Genomic DNA, 25,033 nt, shown 5'->3' with positions numbered 1-25,033 from the left:
TGGAGTTGAATTATGTAATTTGCTATTTTGCATTGCTACATGAGGTGTTTTTTTGTTTTTTTTGAGACAGAGTCTCACTTTGTTGCCCAGGCTAGAGTAAGTGCCGTGGCATCAGCCTCGCTCACAGCAACCTCAAACTCCTGGGCTCAAGTGATCCTGCTGCCTCAGCCTCCCGAGTAGTTGGGACTATAGGCATACGCCACCATGCCTGGCTAATTTTTTGTGTATATATTGTTAGTTGACCAATTAATTTCTTTCTATTTTTAGTAGACACGGGGTCTTGCTCAGGCTAGTTTCGAACTCCTGACCTCAAGCAATCTGCCTGCCTCGGCCTCCCAGAGTGCTAGGATTACAGGCGTGAGCCACGATGCCCGGCCTTACATGAGGTATTTTTTAAATAAAGTGAAGCCTACTTATTTATAACCTATGATAATGTTATTCTTATCAAAGTTCCCTGAGTAAACATCTCTCTCCCACTAAAAGATTAAACTTCTATTCACTGACACTCATTAAATGGAGGTTACAGATACCTTAAGTTTCTGAAACTCAAGTCATGAACATTACAGCTACACCCTGACATGAGTCCCTGCTGCATGGAAGAGAACTGCAGCGCAAAAACCTGGAGGTCCCCTTCATCCTGTGACCTGAGTTTTTGCCTCTCAGGACTACTGGCTGGGGCTTCAATGGGACTCAAAACTGACCTGACTTGATTTAAAGGGGGGGTGGAGGGAGCATGGCTGAAAAAAAGGAAGGACTTTTGTGTTTGTTTTTGAGGGAAGAAAAGGCCCACAGTGTGGCAGTTGGCACCAAGGAAGCTGAAAGAGTTCTCCATGAGGCCCCTGTGAGACGAGGCACAGCTGTCCTCAGTGGGTGGCATGAACTACAGGCCCAGCCATCTTGCCCCTGAGCAGTTAGGGAGGCACAGAGAGCAACACTACAGTGTTGGTCCTGGCAGGGATGGAACACCCTCTGAGGACCCCAAGTCAATCTCAGAAAGGAAGACCTGGGGACAGGGAAGCTTACCATCAGCACACAAGTGTCCTATGGGAATAGAAGGAAATGAACAGATAGCAAGGAAAGCAGGTGGGAACTCTAGGGTGGGCTGAGCCTATCCCTCCCTCTCTCTTGTGTAGCCATCTCACTGCCCTGGGAGGACTGCAGGGTCTAGACTTCTCTTTCTCCCATGATTAAAGGTCCTGGGGAATTAAATCATTAGCCTTTTGTCTCTGTGACATACAGTACATCACCTCACATAGGGAAATGGTGCCCACTGTGTCACTTTGCCTAAGGTGAGTTTACTGGACCCTGGGCTGGCAAAGCCTGGAAATTCACATGACAGATGCTATGTAAATGAACCTTAGCTATCACTGAGAGTTTAGTTGCCCAGACTTTTCTTAGGGAGACTGAAGGCAGATATTATCTTTAGGAAAAATGTAGGCTTCACCAAGGTAATATTTGAGTATTCCCTTGTAAACCTAGAGGCTGGCCATCTCTAATGGGGGCTCCAAGAGTATCTATGACTTTATTTAGTAAAAGAGGAACAGTACATCAGATTTGTGGGCTTTCTCTCTTGTGGGCCACATGCACATCTTGGTGCTGAGTGCTGCTCAGGGAGTAGGACTCACTGTCTCCTGAGGGGGGTCTTCTATAGACCAGCTGGCAGGACCTCACGGACAGAAAGAGAGGAGCGAGGATGGTGCATGAAGCCCACTCCCAGGACAGGACACCCTAAAGCCCATCCAAACCCTCCCTCAACAATGCTGGATTCTTCCTGCAACAGCTCCATCCAGCTTGGGTGAAGTCATTCCCACCTCCCCCACCCAATGCAGTTACCTGCTTCCCCTTCACCACGTGCTTGGGCACTGGCACCCTGACCTCCAGGTCGGTGTAGTCCTGTGACCAGGTATAGTTCTCACGGACAGCACCATTGTAACTGTCAGGGTTTTTCTGGAACTGCTCCTGAATCCTGAAAAAGAATAAGAAAGGTTAAGATGCCAACTAGGCAGACATGAGCAGGGGACCCCACCAGCAGCCCAGCACATGCCACTCCTACATCCTGAAGGAGTGACTAACTTGAGCTTCATCTCAAGCTCGCCTCCCTTTGCATCTGCAAACTCCCTCTTTTTTGGGTGATTTTCTTTCTGACCCTTCTACATAGTCTCCCAAGAAATCACAGGACAAGGGAAAAGCTATAGAGAAGAAACTCAAGTGCAGTATCCTTGAGTTTAGGAAAAGTATCTGCGACCACAATCAAAGCACAGGCTGGTCCTGCTGGCCTTCACAATAGGGACCTTTCGAATAAGATCCTTGGGCTCATGGGTGCTTAGTTTCTTATAAACTGCTTGTCAGGGTCCATCTTTATTTAAAAAAAAAAAAGCAAAACAGTTTCATCCTGCAGCTGCTAAACTTCAATCCTAATCCAACCCCTGGTCTCTAGTTTCTCCCAGTAAATAAATTAAAGCCAAAGGGGCTACATTGAAATCGTATATATCATTATTAAGATGTAAGCAATACATGTAATGAGACAGCCTAAAAAATCCAACCAACCAAATCCTATTGTAGATGCCTGTTTAAAAAAATAGCACAGATGCAAATAGGCCTAGCCAAGAAGCTGATGTTAAAAATATTTTCCATAAAACTTAACAATGTTAATAATATAAACACTATATAAAAATAAATTTAGGAAGGGGGGGCAGGTGGCAATAAATAAATTAATTAATTAATTAATTAATTAATTAATTTAGACTTCTGAGTCCATTACAGTGACAGACAAAAGCCTAGTCATGAAGGAGGCAGCAGCTATTAAGACGAAACATCCCAATAGAAGGGACAGCTCCATCCACTGGGTCTGCTCAGACAAGTAGACGAAACCTGGCAGGGAGAGTGCCCCATGGGCCCACAAACAATGTGTGCACCGTAATTTCACTCACGCAGGAAAAGACAAAACTGTGTGTACATCTGTGTAGATGCATATATGAGACAAGAGTGGGGAAGGGATAAAGAGGACACACTTTCTCTGGCCAAAGTTCTAAGACAGAATATATTTACCTACAGTTGGTATGCCCACTGTATATGCGCGAGGCTGGGCCTCTACCACAGCTTAATTTCTCAATGCTGGGTAACTGGTAGCTGTCAAGAGCTGAATTATGTTCCCCAAAATATTATGTTGGAGTCTTAACTCCCAGAATGTGACATTACTTGGAAATAGGGTCTTTACCAGGGGGATCTACTTACAATGAGGCCATTAGGGTGGATCCTAATTCAGTATGACTGGTATCCTTAAAAGGGGACTTTGGACACAGAGACAAACAGGCACAAGGAAGACTATGTGAAGAAGGCCATGTGAAGAGACTGGAGTGATGTGTCTACAGGCCAAGGAATGTCAAGGACTGTCAGCCATCAGTGAAGCCGCAAGAGGCAAGGAAGGAGCTCCCTGAGGGCCTTCAGAGAGAACACAGTCCAGACGACACCTTGATCCTGAACTTCCCACCTCAGAAGTGTGAGAGAATCAACATCTGTGGTTTAAGCCATCTATTTTGCGGCACTGTTTTGCAGCAGCCTGAGCAAACACAGGAGCTAGGGAAACTTATTTCAATCACAGGTGATATTCAAAACTCAGCACTGAATACTGGCAGGACTAGGCACTGACTAATTAGAAGGGATGCCAGGCTGAAACTGCCCATACAGGCAGGCCATTGTGGGGCACAGTGATGAAATATGGGAACCAAAAGCCAAACACACAGAAAGCCCAGCTCAATGGCACAAGAAAACAGAGTGGGGGAAGGAAACTAAAGAATGGTCAATACCTTGAAAACAGGCAACAAAAGAAAGATTAGACTAGCTACAACCAACAAAGTATTTTCAAAGACTATTTAGTGATATGGAAAAAGCTTTCAATATATTATAACTGAAAAAAGGGTATATGACTTTTAAGTATGGTATGGTTTCAGTTTCTAAGAAGAAATATATATACATACTTTACACATTATATATGAAAAAGACTGAAAGGCAGTGTGTTAAATCTTTGCGGTTATCTCTGGTCGTGGAGTAACAAGAAATCTGACTTTCTTCTTTGTATCTAGGTATTATCCAAATTCCCTAAAATAAGTAGACATTTTTATAACCAAGAGAAAAACAGTTCTCTTTAAAAACTGTTGATGAGACAGCAGTGTGCCCTGCAGTCCCGATACCCAGGAGCCCTGTTAGGGCCTGACCCCTGGAATAGGGTGCGGAGGAGCTGGCCACAGCAAAAGAGACTCACCCAGCCCCCAAGTTTCCACAGGATCCTTCCACGTGAGCACCAACAGCAGCTTAAAGCTCACATCTGATATGGATACACTTGAACCTGTAGAGAATATCTCCAAAAGAACAACAGGTAGCAGCAACTCCTCTAGGGCTGAGAACTGGGAAGAGACTTCCAGAAGAACTGATGGCCTTATGCACAATTACTATTTGAAAATAATAAAAGTTATGAAAACAGGTAATTTTAATTATTCCCATACAAGCAAAATGAAGACCAACATGGCCCTAGTATTTGACAGAAATCAGGGAATAAACATGAAGACTCTTTGTTGGAGAAGAAACAGTTCTGTCAAGAGAGGAGAAAGAGCACAACGGGGGAGGGAGGGCACCTTGGGGATGCTGCTTCCAACAACACAGCAGTCACTCTGCCCACACCACCGGTGACGCCCACACATCCTCTGCCTCTTCCAGGGCTAAGGGCTGCCAGTCTCAGCCTGGGCGGGGCAGGGGGCGGGATGACATCTGCCACCCTCACCCCCACACCCTACCGCCAAAGCTGTGTGCTTGTGGAAGGGGCTTTGACCACATAGGACCCGCCTTGCTTTGTCCTCCCACAGTGTCCTCAGTAGCCCCAGCCCCAGCTCCCCCTGCAGAGAACCTGCAGCTTCCTTCCAAAGGAGGCAAGAGAATCGCTCCTAAAACAGCCCTAGCAAGTTGTTGGGTGCTTTTTTTAACACTCTGAATCCATATTCTCTTTAAATAAAGTTGATTATTTCCAGCCGACAGTATGTAAAAATAAGCGTCCTGTCAAGTGCAGGTGTCTCTGGCCCCCACTGTGCCACCATCGGTCACCCCTGCAGCTGCGGGCCTGGGCAGGCAGTGGGAGGCGGGGGAGCGAGCAGTGATGCTTCAGCACCAAGGGTGGGAGTAGGAAAGTGAGTCAGCAGCCAGGTTGCAGATTATGGAGTAGGTCTCACTGTGGCTCCCACTGCTGATGAGCTGGGATAACAAGGTTCTAAACGTGTTAAAGGAAAAACACAGAACAGGCTCCCACTGCCTCCCAGGTGCTGTGGGCGGCAGAGCCCTCTGTCCCCTTAAGGACAGGCCCTGACTGTCCCTTCCTGGCAGACTGCAGGCCTGGGTGCTGCTGAGTGGGGCAAGTTGGGTACCAGGGTCACCTGTAGGAAGAGCTGGAGGCACTCTTGCAAGGAGACCCCATAATGCAGGCAAGCAGGAGTGGGAGTCACACCTGGTCTGGATCCTGACCCACCTAGTCTGCCTGTTCGAGTGTTGCTACTAGGAACAAAAGGCCCTCTCTTCTTCTGTTTGCCCTTAAAGGTCCCATAAAGGTCGTACTACCTCTGTACACTGATGACAATGTCCCCATCACCCTCAGTTATCCCAGGTGTGAGAGCTGTCATGATACCTTACCACCCACCTGTTGACTCTACTTCCACCTGTGTCCTCAGAAGAGGTATTGCAACATGTATGTGCAACATGCATATGTGTGTCATGGTCTGAATGTTTGTGCCCATCCTCTCAAATTCATATGTTGAAATCCAAACTCCTAAGGTGATGGTATTAGAACGTAGGGCCTTTGGGAGGTGAATAGGTCAGGAGGATGGAGCCCTCATTAGTGAGATTACTGCCCTTATAAAGGAAGCCCCAAAGAACTCCCTCACCTTTTCCACCATGTGAGGACACAGCAAGAAAACACAAGTCCATGAACCAGAAAGTAGGCCCTCACCAGATACCAAATCTGCTGGTGCCTTGATCTTGGACTTCCAGCCATCAGATCTGTGAGAAATACTTAGGTTATTAAGTAGGAAACGTCCAATTTCCTTATGTGCTAAGTTTGGCAGTTGACATCTCTGATATTTCACTTTGACACTTCTTGTTTTATTTTTATTGTGAAGGTACACCCTCATTCTTTCAAACTCATGGTTTGGCTTGTGATTATCTTTCAAATTTTTTCTTAGAGTAATTTTTGTGAAACCATGGATAAAGTCAAAAATTCCTGTTATTTTTGAATATGAGTTCCATCATGGAACCAATGCTATGCAGACAGCTCAAAATATCAATGAAGTGTTTGGGAGGTATGTGGATAATGAACGCACAGTACGTTGATAGTTTCAGAAGTTTTATTCTGGTGATTTTAATCTTGAAAATGAGCCACATGGGCAACCTGAGACAAAGATGGATAATGATGAAACGTGGATGATAATGAAAGTTGTAGTGGAAGTGACTCCATCTCAACCTACACGTGAATTAGCATCAAAGTTTGACATTACTGTTCCAACAATACTAGACCATTTGAAACAAATAGGCAAGGAAAAGAAGCCAGATAGAAGAGTTCCACATGAATTAAACAAGCATCAGAAGGGAAATCATCTGGAAGCTTGCCTTTCTTTGCTGTCACCACATAAAGGCAAATCATTTCTACATGTGTGATGAAAAATGGATTCTTTTTGACAATCGCAAGCATTCAGCACAAAGGTTGAATGAAGATGAAGTGCCAAACATAGTCTAAAAGCGAATATTCATCATAAAAAGCTAATGGTGTCTGTTTGGTTATCCAGCACTGGCATTATCCACTAGACCAGGGGTCCTCAAACTTTTTAAACACGAGGCCAGTTCATTGTCCCTCAGACCGTTGGAGGGCCGCTGGAGAGTGCAGAGCACATTCCACACATGCGCACTGTGGGCCTGGGACGAGTTGGCTGCTAAGCAGGACAGGCAGCGGTGGCAAAAACACCCAGTGGGTCGGATAAATGTCCTTGGCGGGCCACATGTGGCCCGTGGGCTGTAGTTTGAGGACGCCTGCACTAGACCTTCATGAAATCTGGTCAATCAATTACAGTGGATGTCTACTGCAACCAGCTGGATGAAATGATGAGGATGCTTACAATTAAGCAGCTGAGATTGGTTATTAGAGACAGGCCAATCCTCTTGCAAGACAACGCTTGGCCAGATGTTGCACAAACAACACTGCTCAAGCTACAGCAGCTAGACTTGGAAACTCTCTGTCGTCCACTGTATTTACCAGAACTCGTACCAACTGACTACCACTTCTTCCAGGCTTTGAACCACTTCTTGCAAGGAAAAATATTCAATTCTCAAAAAGCTGTGGAAACTGCCTTTTCTTGATTTCATCACCACTTGCTCTCCAGGCTTTTTCACTGCTGACATAAACAAGCTACCATTAAGATGGCAAAAATGTGTCGATAGTTAAGGCGCATACTTTGGTTAACTGTACTGCTTCTTGTTTGAGATATAATAAACTACACTTCTGATTCGAAATCAGACATTCTGTATCTAATGACCTAAATGACCTTCTGCTGTTTATAAGCCATCCATCTATGGTGTTTTGTTATAGCAGCCCAAATGGACTAAGACAGTGTGTCTATGTGACGTGTGTGGGTGGTATGTACATGTGGCATATGTGTAGTGCATGTGTATGGCATGTGTGTTATGTGAGGGATACATGCATGTGTGTATGGTGCATGTGTGCAGTGTGTGTGGTGTGTGTGCATGTGCATGGTATGCACAAGTATGCATGGACAATGTGTATATGCATGTGTGTGATACATGTGTCATGGATATAAGGCAGCTAGCAGACCATGACTCATTTTCTCCCATTATACTCTCACCTCTCTTCTATCATTTCCTTCTCACTTCACTGATCTGCACATCTCACATTTGGATGAGAGCCACAACCATAGCCCCTCTCGACCTCTTCTCATCCCACTGTGACCATACTGTCCTCAAAAGCCTCTATGGTTCCCCACGGCCCAGGAGACAACATCCCAGACCTCGGCAAGGTACTTAAAGCAGCCCACGGGTGAGTCGTCCCAGTTCCTCCCTCTCTTTTTCCTCCTGCTCCCACAAATGAATCCTCCTCCTCCTCCTCTGTCAACTCTTTCCTGCCTGTGCTCAGTCTCAATTCAAGATTTACCCAAATCCTTTCCTCCTGGTGGAAATGCAGTGAATTTTCCTCTGAGTCTGTTCATTGTTGAGGCTTTATAAAATGAGCATTGTTATAAAAATGGCCCACCCTTGAGGCCTGCTGCCCTGCTTCTCTGAAACCTAACACTTGTGGTCTGACAGGCCACTTCCAGCTTCTTGGCTACACCTTCCTAGGAGCGTCCACTCCTGAGAGCTCATCCACTCGTGCTGCTCTCAGTGCTCTGACATGACACTATGCCTGGCCCCTGAGCCGCCAGCTGCCAGGTCTCCAATGACCCAGAAACAGCCTGAGCCTTGGCCTTCACCTCTGCAGTCTTCAACCTTCTCACAAAGGAGTAGGGGTAGGCCAGTCACCACTCTTGGGCTTACACACAGACAAGCAGCTCATGCTGACCAGCCCTCCTGGGCCCCTGGCCAGGGCATCTCTGCAGGGCAGCAACTCCCTGTCTCCTTTATGGCTCCTGCTGATGCTCCCTACTTGACAGGCTTCTTTCACTGCTGCGTACATGTTATTTCTAAGTTCATGCTTCTTCACTAAAGTGGACATGACCCCTCATCAGGCCAATGCTGTGGACACCACATGACCTCATCAGCCAGCCACACATCAGTCTCAGTGCCATCCAGCAGCTACCCCAAGCCAAAGGCTCTGGTCTCAGGGTATCCTACAACTCAATGCCTCCAGGCCAGTCCTCTGGCAGTCAAGCAGTTTCCCTGAACACTCTGTGTCCACAGTATTCAAACCTGAGGCCAAGCCTGGCTTCGCTGTGCCCTGTGCATCAACCACATAATGGTGATTATGTCACTTGGCCTCTCTGTGCCTTGGTCCGCTAACCAAGAGGGGAAAATTAACAGCATCTGTCCCAAAAGGTAGCCATGAGGAATGAGACAATCCAAGTAAAATAGCTAGAACAAGGTCTTGTAACACTCAGTATTTCTACTCTTACTCAGTGCTTTCCCATTAGAAATTCTTTGGCTATGAACAGAAGACTCATCGAGAAACTTTTATGAATAAGGGATGATTCTTGTACTCTCTGAGACATTTACAGAGATAAGTTATACATTTTGCCAGTCGCAATCTGGGGCCAGAATGCACAGGATGAATTTAAGCTATCTCTCCTCCCAGCAAGCAACGAAGCATCAGAGACCAAGAGGGTCATGCTGAAAGGACACATGAGCCAATTTCAAGAGGCTCCCTGCTGACCAAAGATGGGACAACCTGAGCATCAAAAAGAATAAAGTCCACAATAGACTGAGGCACATACCATATTAAAAATCCATGAGTTCAGGAAACAAAAAACCCATGGGTCACCTTTGGTGACCAGAGTACAACTCAATCTGAAAATTCATCAATAAAATGGTTCTGTAAGAATTGTAACTTCAGAAAAGCCAAGTCCTTAAATAAGAATTCCAGATAATAAACAAAGAAGGTAAGACAGAATGAGAATATCCCGATTTTGTAATATGTAATAAAAACAACTGTGTCTGATAACTTTCCTCCATGGCTGCTGAGCACCAGCTGAAAGCCTGAGGGAGAACCTGTTGGAATGATCCAGAACACCCCAAACATTTGCAATCCAGATGCCACACACCTCCTGAGAGGATCCACCTGTGAGGTACTCTGGCCTGCAACACGAGGCCTCAAATCCATTCCACCTACAGGTCTAAATACCAGTTTACAGAAAAGATGAGAGTCATAGTAGCATGGCCATCAAAACCAGGAGCATGTAGTCAGACAAATGCAGAACCTGGGAACTACACCAGACAAAGCTTCAAGTTTCTTTAACAAATAAATGGCATGGGATAAAAACAGAGAACAGGAATTATTCTAAATTAAGAGATTTATAAGACTTATCAACCAAATTCAATATTTGAACCTTGCTGAAATGCTAACTTGAAAAAACCAAGTGTACAAAAAAATTTTTTTTGAGACAATCAGGCAAGAGAGAACACAGATTGGGTATTAGATGACTGTAAGGAATTAGAATATGATAATTACATTAAATTTAAGGCCTTATTTTTTACTGAAGTGTTTATTGGTGAAATTATGTGATGTCTGGGATTTGTTTTATCAAAAACAAAACCAAAAAAAGTCTGGGGGTAGGGAAAAAGATGAAACAAGAACCATGGCATGTTGCTAAGTGATGAAGCAGGGTGAAAGTTTTGTGGGCGTTCATTATGCCTCCTTTTTGTGCATTTTTGGGAATCTGAAAAATGTGACTTGGCCATACAACTAGGAGTGGAAATGCTTGGTCAAAGAGTGCATACATGTCCAACTTTAAGAGATAATGCCAAGCTGTCTTCCAAAGGGACTGCCCCAATTTACTCTTACCAGCAATGTGAATGATGCTATGGACCCACAGGATCCATGCTTCATACTGTCAGACTTTGTGAAATCTTGCCAATTACATATACATAAAAATAGTATCTCGGTATAGTCTTAATTTCCATTTCCCTGCTTATTAATGATGCTAAATTATCTTCATATACTTATTAGCCACGTTTCTTCTGTGAAATTCCTGCTTATGTCTTTCGCTATTTTTCTTTTATCTGTAATTTCCTTGATTTGTGGAAATTCTTTATATATTTTGATAAGAATTCTTTGTTAGTTTTATAGTTTATAAATACCTTCTTCTAGTTTATAAGTTGTCTTCATACTTTAAGATGTCTATCTGGTCAATACAAGTTCTTCATTTTAATAATCAAATGCACTTGATCTTTTATGTCCACGCTTTCATATTGTCACAACTCCTTGCTTCCTCAAGGTCTGAAAGAGTCATGTCAATTTTCTACCAATACACTCTACCAATACTACAACCTTTGTTCCTTCGTGAATTCTCCTTTCTTCTCTTGATCAGTTGTACCAAAAGTGTGTCTGTTTTGATGGTTTGTTTGTTTTTTTAAAGAACTTTTGCCTCTTTTGCCTTTGAAGATCTTCTGGATTGTACCATTTAATCCAGCTGAGGAACAGAGAGGAGTCTACCCAGGACTACCCTGTCACTGACCTGACTTTGTTCAGTTTTGCTCCAAGGGCTGCTGCTCTCTTGGCAGGACCCTCAGGGTATGGGTAGCAAGGCTATTTCGTGTCCCAAAGTTGCGCGTACATGGCCAGGACTCTGGACAATGATTAGTCAAAAAGGCTCACATTAATAAAAATTCTATAAGAGGTATATTTTGAAAATTTGTTTCACATTTTAAAGTTATAGCTACAGATAAAAAATACTAAATGATTCCATATTTACCAAAAATAAATAAGGCAAGGTACCCAGAGTCACTCATAATATGCCAATGAATAATTCAATAGGCCTAAATGCAAATTTAGGGAGTACTTCTGACAATCTACATTAGATGGTCAGCCAAAATGAGCAAAATCAATCAATATTTACTATAAAACTATTGTCATTAACTAAAAATAGTGTTTGTAAAGTGAGCCTTTTCTTAAATCAGGTTAATTATTTTCACAAGGGAAAGAGACATTTTTTATAAGTACATAAATGTGAAATATATTTTTAAAACAAAAATCAGATAATCTACTCCATAAATATGTCAATACAGGAACTCTAAATTATCTAAGCATCTTAGTCTTTAACTTGACTTTATTTTCCTGTTCATTGAAATCAGAAAAAGTAAGACCAGCTTTACTATTTCAATTCCCAAGACTTTTCAAATGAGAAATAACTAGGCCAAAGAAAACTACTAACACTCAAACCTATAGTACCTATAGTATCAAAAAGGATGCATCCTAGCAACACAACAATTTCTTAGAAATGTTCTTCTCAGAAGTGGAGAAAATACAAAAGGCACAGGTGCCTGACCCTTAAGAGAGGGCTAGGAGAAGGGGACTATAAACTTTCATATACCACTAGAAGATGTACACGAAACAGTATTTTTCAAAGAGTAGGTATAAAATTTACTTAGCAGAGCAGAACAGAACAAAATGGAATGGAAACATGTAAGATGCACCGCACAGAAAAAGATCAAGCTCTGTTTTGTGAAACTGCCACTATCTAGGCATGTGTGTACCGGGGAGCCCAGTTACATGCAATTCTCACTATCACTACAGGTCACAGCCAAAGTTTGAAAGCCACTGCCCATGAAAACCTATTACATATGTAGGTGAGAAGACAAGAACAGCAGTTATCACTGCACCACGGTGAGGAGATAGCCAGTCAGACAGGAGGAGGCCACAAAGTCAGGAGAAAGCCCACATCAGAGACAATCTAATGTCCAGCAAGGGAATGAACAAAGTAGTGGTAGGGACCACCACAGCAATTACAAGCATTACATGAGGATGAGTAACTCAAAACACAGAAAGCAGGAGAAGCAGCAGGTGAGCACTGAGGGCTATGGCTTAGTGGGAAAAAGGATGCACCTATCATTACTGGGAAGAAGATGAAAAAAATAAGCTGGGGGCTTATACCCACAGTAGCCATAAGAGTGAGGATACAGGGTCCTGTTGGCCAGCAACTTGTCTGGGACACATTTACTCTGTGACATAGAACTCACCTATTAAAAGAGATTTGCTAAATGCAGGTGACAGCTCATACTTGTTTAACATAAGCCCAGAGAGAAAGACAAAAGTAAAGAGGCATGTGTGCATAGCGAGGTAGTAAACACATATCCATGTCTTGGCTTAGTCCACTGACAGGGCCTAGAAGCAGGAGCACTGTGCCCTCTGAGTGCCCAGATCTTGGTTTCTAAATACCATTCTCCAATAAAGGGAAATCAGACTCCTTGGAGAGTAACTGATTCTAGGACTGGAACAGAGAAAATACAGAATGAGTCCACAGCCTCTTGTAGTGCCAGAAAGTAAAGAATTGCTGTGGAAAAAAAGTTATGTAGGGACATCAAAGGACACAGGAGCTAACCTGGGAGAGCCCAAGATAGCCAGAGTTGGAACAGTGTGGGCAACATAAGACCAAAGAATAAAAGAACTACCCATTAGTCCATTATTTATATAAATAACTGAATAAATAATAAATGAATGTATGAATGGGGGAAGGAGACAAAGCTTCCTTACAGAAGAATTCCAATTAAAAATGCAGGAGGGAAGGAAATTGGAAATTTCCCATTAAAACATCATAATAATTGCTGCAGGCAAGAAGAACCACTGATGATGCTAAAATGAGTGGGTGGAACTTTAAGGAAAAACAGGATATTTGCCAAACCTCTAAGTATCTTCCCCCAAATATTTATCAATTACTTGTGGTGGTTTTAACATATGCTAAGAATTTAACAAATTCTTTGAAACTCCTCTGTCTTCCTGGAGGTACAATTAATTCCCCAACCCTGGAGTGGGGGCTGGACTTAGTGGCTCCAATGAACAGAAAACAGAAAGGGGACATAAGTCACGTGTTGGGGCAGAAACCTGGCCAACAGGCCTCTGCCAAGTGATCTAGGCTAGCATCACGGTAATAACTCATGTTGACATTGTGTACTCCTGTCATGATGTGATGAGAAGGGCACACCACCTCTGTGGTCTTCCTCCCGAAATCCTAGCCCTGGTCTAATCATGAGAAAACACTGAACATAAACTGGGAACATTCTACAATATAACTGACCTCTTCAAAAGTGTGAATGCAGGTCACAAAAAACAAAAAAGACAGAAACTGCCACAGACTGAAGGTGATGAGACATGATGGCTAAATGAAAGGTAGATCCTAGATCCAATTCTGAAATAGAAAAGGGACACTAACTGGTGGGAAATCAAAATCAAAAAAAGCCATGGTCAATAATATTGTATTGATGCTAATTAGTTTCAATGAATACACCATGCTAACATTCAGAGAAGTGGAAAGTGGTTTATATCTGCAGCTGTGATAATTCAGGCCATGGGGTTCAACCCAGCCCAGAGTTTGAATCCTCAGCTTCAGCTAGTATGGGCTTCAGCTCATACTAGCTATGTTATCTGAGCCAATTCTTCAATTTTTTTTTTTTTTGAAACAGAGTCTCACTCTGTTGCCTGGGCTAGAGTGCCATGGCATCAGCCTAGCTCATAGCAATCTCAAACTCCTGGGCTCCAGCAATCCTTCTGCCTCAGCCTCCTGAGTAGCTGGGACTACAGGTATGCACCACCATGCCCGGCTCATTTTTTCTATATATTTTTAGTTGTCCAATTAATTTCTTTCTATTTTTAGTAGAGATGGGGTCTCGCTCTTGCTCAGGCTGGTCTCGAACTCCTGATCTTGAGCAATCCGCCCACCTCAGCCTCCCAGAGTGGTAGGATTACAGGCGTTAGCCACCGTGCCGGCCTCTTCAATCTCATTAAACATCAATTTCCTCATCTATAAAATGGGAACAACAATGATCCCAACTCTTAGGCTGCTGTGAGACTTACAAGCTCCTGAAGTCTTCATGCACCGTGAGTTCTATAACCAATGCAAGATTACTAATAAGACCAGAGTTAACACTTCATTTCCTTCCCTTAATACTGAATCATACTCTCTAACAAAAAGGTTCAGCATCATTTCAATTCAAGATTACTGTATTTACTCTTTTTTTCCTTCTTTTCCTCCCATCTCATATTTCTCCAGTCCCATCAATTTTGAGAAGCAAATAAAAGGGCTTTTTCCCTCTGCATAATTTCCCTGCTGGCTGCCACTGTTCACAGCACTTGATATAGCAAATTCTGGCAACGTTTTCCCATTTGCTTTATCTAGAAGGTTGTTATTTACCGCTCCTGCTGTTTTGGGGGCGAAAATGTTAGCGATCTACCAAAAGGGCTTTCCACAAATAACGAGGTGTGTTTTCACAACAGTCAGTATGTGATACTGAGGGCACCATTACATTAGTTTCTTAACTTTACTCATAGTATAGCATTGATAGATTCTAAAGGATTCTTAGACTAAGTTACTTAGATATGACTAGTAAGATGGTCTTTTGTTTTCTTGGGGATATCATATCCTGGGAGGACTTTCAGTATCAACACCACCCAATCTGCTAGGGGGAAATAAACTCCACATTGTCCAATTTTGCCTCCCACAACAACAGCACAATTTACTCTGCCTGGAGTATGACAGCATTAGGCACCCTACATGTGGCCTATCCAAGGACTTGCCATGCCCTATCTATCCTTCTACCTGCCCTGTCCAGTCTCTGCCCAGGTACTGGCCTCTTTGTGCCATCTTCCCAGCTAGCACTGCCCACACTTGGATTCCAGGCCCCAACACAAGGTTCCATGGGCCGGTCTGCACATCAGAGCCAGCCCCACTGGCCACTCAACAAGTACTGCCCCAGTGCCTGCCAGGTACCTGTCTTGTAGGCACCAGGGACACAGGCAGGAGCAATATGAGACTCACAAACTTGGAGTTAATCGAAAGTGAGCAAGTTGCCCTAAGAACCTCTGGTCGGCAGAGAAGGCCCCTGGGAGGAGCTAGACATTCACACTGAGGTCTGATAAATGACAAGACAGGACCTACTATGAAGATTGTGGGGACAAGCAGTCCAGGGAGCTGCTCAAAGTCCTTGGTTCATGGACACAGTACTGGCAGGGGTCCCAGCTTTGTTACCAACTCATTGTGCCCTTAGGCTCATGCCTCTGTTTTCATACCTATAACATGAGGATACGCAAGTACCTCCCTCTGAGATGTTACTGGGGTTAATAAGTGAATAGATACAACACACCTCAGAACAGGGTCTGGTTCAGGGTAAGTGTTAGCTGTGGTCACCACTGTCACCATCATTAATATTCTAAATAATGTGGTTTATTAATACTTATGATACTGTTATCATCAAAGAGGAGCAGCTGTCATACTGGGCAAGATCAGCATAGGGCTATTTAAACCGGAGTTCAGAATTTGATCAAAAAGTGATCACAAGTCACTGCAGGGTTGGAACAGGAAGCAACATTATTTGGTTGTTTTAAAATGTCACCACACAGCTGCCACGTGGAGAATGGACTGCACAATGCTGAAGGGAGTAAATCCGGAGGGTATTTAGGGGCATCACCCTGGAGACCAAAGGCAGGCCTAAGGCTGCAAGGATCCGCAGGAGGGCAAAGCATCTGAGTGAGGGACTCAGGGCAGAGCCAAGGACACTCAGATCTGAAGGTAGGAGGAGGGAGACTGAAGATGGGAGGGGCCAGGACGACTCACCAAGGTTGAGGCTCACCTCCCCTCATCCACCTTCTCCTGTCACACCTCACTGATCCAATCACTTTCCTCTTAACCCTTCATCCTTTAACACAACTGAACTTCCTCCCTAAGCACATGAGGGGTGAACTCTTCCTGCTTCTTTACAGCTCCTTTACATGCAACAACATAGCATCAAATGATGACAATATTCACACAGAAAGCAGGCATTTTGTTTATTGGTTTATTTCATGTTTACTGTGTAGTCATGAGATTCTGTCATGGAGCCCCACATGAGATTATAAACTTCTAAAAAAAGAACAATCACATCCAACACAGTTTCTAACACATTCTACAAACAGGTGAGACAAGCTTTGGACACATTCAATATAAAGCACAAACCTCAAAGAATAGGTACTGCACACTATGACACTGAACACCAATCTTACAAAAGACATTTCATATTTGTTTCCTTCAAATTATCAGCTTTCCTCGCACATTTAACAAGACTCAAGCAACCAAAGTCTGAGCTTCGTTTTCAACTTTACAAGAACATTTCTGGAATTCTAAGAACAGGATGGGTGTTTAGTCCGATGTCTTCAACTATCCTGGTAAAAACCTGGAACCCAGCTTCTGGTCAAGACAGTGGTGAGGAGGCTCTAGTGCACCTCAAGGCTGGCCTTCAGTTCTCCTGGGAGATGGTTTATCTGAAAGTCAGCCTTCTTTCTGGGCACTAGCCTCCTCTCATAACACCCCGAAACTTCTTTGTTTACAAGCAAAAATGTACAACTGGAATTCAAGAGTATAATCTATGAAATTCTAATAAAAGTGAGATTCCAGGTGTGTTCATCTAAGACTAATGCATTTAGACACCTCTCAGCTTCAAGAAAAGCTACCACAAGAAGAGACAAGATTGTTCTGCAAGAAAAACCAGAAGGTCCACTGTATTGAGAATGGAAATTCCAGAATAAGGAAGGCTTAGGCTAGCACATTACAGGCTCAGGGTCCCCACCCGACATTTTTACCTTCTCACCTCACTGCCTCCTATCACCTGCTCCCAGGCCTGGAATCCAAAAAAGGAAACCAAAAAAAAAAAAAAAAAAAAGGAAAAGCAACCTCTCTACCCCTCTTATTTCTGGGAAAGTACCCAGGTAAACACAACTTTTGCTCCCTCTAAGCCTTGTCCATCCCCAGCCCTGTGTCCCAGGCCTAAGGACAGGGGAAGGTACACAAAAAGAACAGAAAGCCCTTCTGGCTGGGAGACAGTCCCCAGTCACTGAGGATCCTTGTAAAGGTGCAGCATTCATACATATTCACAAAGAGAAAATCCCAACGAACTCAGGAGTTCGCTATTTAATAGAACCTTTCGGTAAATCCTTTTGGTAAAGCGAAAAATTACTCTGACAGAGCAAAGCTCCTTTCCTAATTGAAAGCTTATATAATACAACTTTTTTGACATTAATTAGCACACACCCACTATCAGTAACTTGGAGTCCTATAGGCCTGCAAAAGGCTTCTGCTCCCACCCCCATGGGACCCTGTGCCATCAGTGTCACTTGGTCTCTTACATCCCCAAGCTCTTCTTCCCACTGACTCCTTGCCCTCATGCCTCACCATTCCATAAAATGAGTCAAACACAAGGACTTACAACCTTTTTTCAATCAGCCTTTTGTTCAGACTGCTGCCTTCTTCTTCCTTTTATTCCCAGCAAAATGTCCTTTCTCCCCACTTTACCTACCAGCATGCCCCACTCTGAACTCTCTGCCCATCAGGACTGACTTCCAAGCATCAAAACCAAACTTATCTTTTTGTAGTTTTTGTCCATCTGATGTCTCCACAACATCTTACATCAATGCCCCTTGGCCTCCCCAAGCCCCGTCCTCTACCCCGCCCACTCCCCCCTCCTCCAGCCCACCTTCTCCTGCCCCCTACCTCCCCCACCCACCCGCTCCATCCCCACCTGCTCTCCCTCTCTTCCACCCCCACCTAGTTCCCTTTGGCCAACCTGTCCTGTGCCCTACCACCAAGCACCAAGGAACACAGTGCTATCCCTGTATCTTCCACAAACACCTCTGAACCACTGCAACAGCCGCCTATTGAATATCCTTTCGGTATCCCCTACTTTGTCCACTATGACTGCTACCTAACTTTCCAATAAATCTGAACATAAAACTCTTGAGTTAGAAACCACTGGTTATCTCAATCTCTAAACATAAGCCCCAATTCTTTAAGCATAAATAAGGGTCTTAGCAGAGCCATGCACGGTGTGGTCCCTGCCAGCCTCATCCCAGCTCACTGTCTTCCCCCAGAGTCAGTGCCTCCTTAATGCCATCATGTATGTGCATAGGTTATTCTTGTTGACCAGGTGCTTGCCCCTTACCAACTGCTAACCCCCAATACCATCTTCCTTGTAAAGTCTCTCCAAGTTTCCCCACACTCTTTCTGGGCTTTTCCTGTTTGTTTTGGTTTTGCAGAGGAGGTGGGGTGATTGTTGTGCACAATGGTAGGTACACCTAGACAGAGTTTAACACAATATAGTCACACATGCTGCATGGAAACTGGGTACAGCAGCTCTAAGCTAATATGAAGTTCTACAAAACAATGAAGTCCCTAATGAGAAAGTGAGCAATCAGGCAAAGAGGTTTTACATGTCAGATTTGTTTAATGCAAGGGACATCTTTCAAGAATTCCAGATAGGCCGGGTGCAGTGGCTCACACCTATAATCCTAGCACTCTGGGAGGCTGAGGCAGGAGGACTGCTTGAGCTCAGCAGCCTGAGCAAGAATGAGACCCCGTCTGTACTAAAAAAAATAGAAAAAGTTAGCCAGGTAACTAAAAATAGAAAGAAAAAAAAATTAGCCAGGCGTGGTGGCACGCACCTCTTGTCCCAACTATTCCAGAGGCTGAGGCAAGAGGATCACTTGAGCCCGGAGTTTGATGTTGCTGTGAGTTAGGCTGATGCCACAGCACTCTAGCCTGGGTTACAGAGTGAGACTCTGTCTCAAAAAAAAAAAAAAAAAAAAAAAAAAAAATTCCAGATAAAGAAGAGAAAGCAGTATCATTTAGTGCGTAAGGACACAGACTCTGGAGTCAAAAATACCTGCTCAACCACTGGCTAGCAATACAACTGTGGACTACCCTGGCTCTCTAAGACTCAGTTTGCTCATCAGTAAAGTGGGAGAAACGATACCTCCACTGCAAAAGTGGTACAGGGCTCAGCTGAAACAACATACTAGCTGTATCTGACATTACTGCACACTTACCTAAGAGTCCATGCCAGTCCAATTATTATCCCCAACTGGCACATAAGGTTGGACTATTCAAGTCCAGGCAGACACCCTTGGCCCAGCCTGTGATCTCTGAATGCTACTGCCCTCAGTTACTGAGTGTGCATGTGGTCACATTCTCAAGATGACAAAATAGGCTTTCCCCATGATCATCTTGGGGCCTTGGTCAGAGTGCTGCTGTTTTCACTATCTAAAACAATAGTTCGATGTGGAAGGGAATGGCCATCCCAGAGAACAGCAATTGTAACCATCAGCGACAAAGCATCATGGCAGCATTCAAGTCAGTTTGCTTAAATCTCTGCAAACAGTATTTTTCCATTCTCATTAGTTAGAGACTGCCAGGAAATTTTAGCTGTGAACAGAATGAAGACAGGCTGGAGAAACAGTCCTACTATTTATAAAGTGTCAGTGTTAGCCAATTTGATCCTCTTGTGCATATAAATGGGCTAAGATCCTCCAGGCAAGCCTGTTCTGAGGATGGCTGGACAGCTGGCAGGGACACCCCAAGACCCAGGCCATAGGCTCCCCAATTGGGTCCTTCTGATGCACAGAGTGTGACTGTGATTTTATTGATTTACATTTGACATTTGGGTAGGAGACTATCTGCCTATCTCACTGTAAGCAGCAACAGTCACTTTTTATTGCCTCAATTAAAAAAGTGTTTCAGAGGAACATCTTTGACTAATGTATAAATTAGCAATCCCCATACTATTACCTTTTTAACTAGCAGAACTAGACACTCCACCAAATGTAATTATATAATTTGACTGAAAATCAGAAAAGTAAATAAAACAATGCCTCAGAAATCCAGCCCAGTTTTTGGCAATGTTCATTATGTTCATTTAAGAATTCTCTGTAGTGAATTATGTAAAAGTCTTTAGATAAGTACAGCTGCAATGAAACAAATGTCAGAAAGTCATCTTTGACGGAAAGCATTTACTTAGGCTGCCGAGAAAAAGCAATTAGTTCTTGCCTTAGAAAAAGCCTAACAAAGAGATGCTTTGCTGTGGTGCTATTTCATTCCCTGGGGACAGGGCTGGTGGGAGAAAACCTGAAATACATCTTTAACATACTTACTGAAGCCCCATCTCAGCATGGGATGGTCCGTGCTAGTTTGGCAGCCACAACCTTTACCTGCCAAAGCCAATCGTCTCTATATAAAGACAATAAAAATGCTTCTTTAAATGATGAGGCTGAGCAGCCTATCCTCAATGCCAGAAAACGCTGTGATAAAGGCCTTCTGTAGAAAGCTTCCAAACATTTGCCATCTGCTATGGTTTGACCGTGTCTCCTCCAAAATTCATGTGTGGAAATTTAATGGTCAATGTGATGGTATTAACAGGTGACTGGGCCAAGAGGGCTCTGCCCTCATGAATGGATTATTTAAAAAGCTTCATGCAGCATTCCTCTCTCTTTCCTTCCATCCTTTCTGGCATGTGAGGACACAGCAGTCCACACCTCCAGGAAATATAGCAACAGGTGCCATCTTGGAAGCAGAGGGCAGCCCTCACCAGACAACTGAATCTGTCAATGCTTGGATCTTGGACTGCCAAGCCTCCAGAACCATGGGAGAATAAATTTCTGTTCTGTATAAATTACCTCATCTCAGGTATTCTGTTATAGCAGCACAAATAGACTGAGACACCATTAACCATTCTCAAAGCCATGGATACTAGGTGATGCCAGGTTCACACAAAGGACCAGAGACAGATAACATCAAGGAGAAGGGACTAAGAAAGAGGGACGGGCTGTCAGCAAGGCGTACCTCTGTCTCGGCACATAGGACTACATATGTGATTAACCACACCCCTGGGGGAATGCCATCTCCACAAAACAAAGGCTCTCAGAGGCTAAAGGAATGGTCCAAGGTCACATACTCTAAATGGCTGAGCCAAATTCTGGCCTTGCCCCAGTTCTCCAGACCAAAATGCATCCCTGCCTATCCCCACCATGCTCAAGACCTGAACTCAGGCTTCCTCACTGCACACTTGCCTTCCTGACGCTCACCAGCACTGCTGCAGTCTGCTCCTCCCATGTGCCTTCAGCCTCCACTCTCCTTGGCCTTAATAGGCTTCTCTCATTTCCTTCACTGTGCTACTCCCTGCCTGTCCCAATTTCAAGAGTCTAGCAGGCAGAAACTGGAGTTAATTCCTGACCTGTGCAGCACAAGAACAACACCAGGGTCTCTAAGAGCCATGGGCAGCCTGTTCGTCTGTCTCTTGTCCTCACCTGAGGACAAGAGCAGCCCTGCCTGCCCCAGAGGAGACATGCGGAATGACTGCTGACCCAACCAGAGACTTTCCATGAAGCCCCAGAGACCTGCACAAGGTACTGGAGAAACAGTGTGATGTAATTCTGCCTTAAGCTTAATTCACAAATGATAATGCTATACTACTTTCCAATGTTGCTGGAACTGAGAGAAGCCTCTTTGGCTTCCTTGATTCCCATCCAGAACCACAATTGAACCACAGCAACATTAATATCAAGGTGAAGGCCGGGCGCGGTGGCTCACGCCTGTAATCCTAGCACTCTGGGAGGCCGAGGCGGGCGGATCGCTCAAGGTCAGGAGTTCGAAACCAGCCTGAGCGAGACCCCGTCTCTACCAAAAATAGAAAGAAATTAATTGACCAACTAAAAAATATATATACAAAAAATTAGCCGGGCATGGTGGCGCATGCCTGTAGTCCCAGCTACTCGGGAGGCTGAGGCAGTAGGATTGCTGAGCCCAGGAGATTGAGGTTGCTGTGAGCCAGGCTGACGCCACGGCACTCACTCTAGCCTGGGCAACAAAGTGAGACTCTGTCTCAAAAAAAAAAAAAAAAAAAAAAAAAATATCAAGGTGAAATCAAATGCCACGATGTAGGGACTGTCTCCACCAAACAATTTAGTCTAAACTGAGTGACATATTCCTGAGATCCTGTTCAGCACCGGCAGCCACACAGACCTACCCCTAACCCCTGTGGCCATGCTCCAGCTCAGATGGGAAGCTGAACATTGACTGCCTGCCACCTCTACTCTCCTATTCTCATTCCAAAAGAATTCAGAGAGAGGGGGAAAAATAATTCATAGGTCTTTCTAAGGATGTGCTCACTTTGCTCAGAATATCAAGGGAAATCACAGTGACTCAATGCATGGTGGTCTGAGCTTGGACAACAGGGAGGATGGTAGGACTCTTCCTAGAGAAAGGAGCTGAGAAAGCTGAGGTGTTCCCCTGTAGATCTGTAAGACATGAGGATAATTAAACTCCACATTAAACTAGGACCAAACATAGAGGCAGAGAGCAGGGAACAGAGGTCAGAGTGAACCACAGATATGTAGCTATGGGCTCAGGGATGAGATGTGCTCTCCAATGGAGAAGACTGCAGAAGGAACAAAGAAAACAGCAGATTATAGACATAATCTTGAGAACACCCACGTTTAAGGGGTGGAAAGACAATAAGCCTAAGAAACAGGCTGAACGACTAATCACTAGAGAGGAAGAAAATCAGAGGAGTACACAAGCCAAATACATTTGTTTCAAGGAGAAGGGGCAGTTGACAGCATCAAATATGAGAGGAGATCATGAAAGGGAAGCCTAAGGAAAGACCACTCATTCTAGCCTTAAGGAAGTTGTCCCACAGCTAGTGAGAGAGCCACTGTATTAACTTGAAATGGTAGAAGTCAAACTGCTGGCATTAGCCTAAGAGTAGAAGACAAGAATTGGGTGGAATTGAAGACAAAAAACAAAAGCATAGGGCACAATGAAAGGGAATAATATGCTCGATGGGAAACAAGGCAGAAGAAGGTATTATGATAAGGGAGGCTTGGCGTGCAAAGAGGCAGAAGACAGAGCAAATGGGAAAGAACATATAAAAGTTTAGTGAAGAAATGTCAGTACTTTCAACAAATTATGCTGACATAACTGGGCATCTATATACAAAAAAAGAGGACCTTTAAGCCATACCTTGCATATACTAAAAATAACTCAAAATGGATCACAGACCTAAATACAAAACTTAAAACGATAGAACTCCTAACAGAAAACATAGGGAAAAATTTTTGTGACTTTGAGTTAAGCAAAGATTTCCTAGATGTGATACCAAAAACATGATCCAAAAAAGAACAAATTGATACACTGCACTTCATCAAAATTAAAAACTTCTGTTCTTTGAAAGGCAATGTCAAGAAAATGAAAGATAATTTCAAGACTGAGAGAAGAATATTTGCATGTTACATATCTGACAAAGTACCTGGATCCAGAATATACAGAGAACTCTCAAAACCAAGTAAGAAAACAACCCAATTTTTAAAAATGGACAAAAGGTTTGAACAGACATTTTACCAAAGAAAATATAAGGGACTGCAACATAATTGCTTATTAGAGAAATGCAAATTCAAAACACAATGAAATACCATTACGTACCTATGAGAATGTCTAAAATTGTTACTAAAACAAACACCGAATGTTGGTTAGGATGAGGAACAACCAGAACTCTGACACATACTAGTGCAGCTGTAAAATGTGCAGTACTCTGCAAAACAATCTGGCGCCTGCCATGGGGCACAGCCATTCTACTCCTAGATTATTCACCCAGAGAAATGAAATGTATGTCCACATAAAGACTTCTATACAAATGTTCATAGCAGCTTTATTTGTAATACCCAAAAGGCAAAAACAACCCAAGTATCCATCAATAGATGAATGTATAAACAATAGCAAGCAACAAAAAGGAAATTATTGATACACATAACACAGATGAATCTCAATATAATTATCCTGAAAGAAACCAGAACAAAAAAAGTAAATACTTTGCATATTTGTGCACTCATGTTCATAACAGCATTGTTCACAATAGCTGAAAGGTGGAAGCAACCCAAATGTCTATCAATGAATGAATGGATAAACAAAATGTAGTATATTCATATGACAGAATATTATTCAGCCTTAAAAAGGTAGGAAGGGCCGGGCGTGGTGGCTCATGCCTGTAATCCCAGCTCTCTGGGAGACCAAGGCAGGCAGATTGCTCAAGGTCAGGAGTTCGAAACCAGCCTGAGCGAGAGTGAGACCCCCGTCTCTACTATAAATAGAAAGAAATTAATTGGCCAACTAATTAGCTGGGCATGGTGGCACATACCTGTAGTCCCAGCTACTCAGGAGGCTGAGGCAGCAGGATTGCTTGAACCTAGGAGTTTGAGGTTGCTGTGAGCTAGGCTGACACCATGGCACTCACTCTAGCCTGGGCAACAAAGTGAGACTCTGTCTCAAAAAAAAAAAAAAAAAAAAAAAAAAAAAAAAGGTAGGAAGGTGGGCACAGTGGCACATGTCTGCAATCCTACCAATCCTACCACATTGGTAGGCTGAGGTAGAAGAATCACTTGAGGAAAGGAGTTTGGAAACCAGCCTGAGCAACATAACAAGACCCATCTCTATGACAAAATTTAAGAATTAGCCAGGTATAATGGTGTACACCTGTAGTCCCAGATACTCAGAAG

The 25,033-nt window shown here is 43.7% G+C and overlaps 1 protein-coding gene across 1 annotated transcript in view; it reads right to left on the bottom strand.

The window, feature by feature from the left end:
- Positions 1–25,033, bottom strand: part of NUDCD3 (NudC domain containing 3) — a 99,790-nt gene that overhangs the window by 34,351 nt on the left and 40,406 nt on the right. The window contains exon 3 of the mRNA XM_012763368.2: positions 1,834–1,966. Coding sequence (XP_012618822.1) covers positions 1,834–1,966 — 133 coding nt within the window. The remainder of the gene's footprint in view (positions 1–1,833; positions 1,967–25,033) is intronic.

This window comes from Microcebus murinus, chromosome 9 (assembly GCF_040939455.1).
Source record: "Microcebus murinus isolate Inina chromosome 9, M.murinus_Inina_mat1.0, whole genome shotgun sequence".
In the NCBI taxonomy this organism is placed as follows: Eukaryota; Metazoa; Chordata; class Mammalia; order Primates; family Cheirogaleidae; genus Microcebus; species Microcebus murinus.
This window is presented reverse-complemented; position numbering and strand designations above follow the sequence as displayed.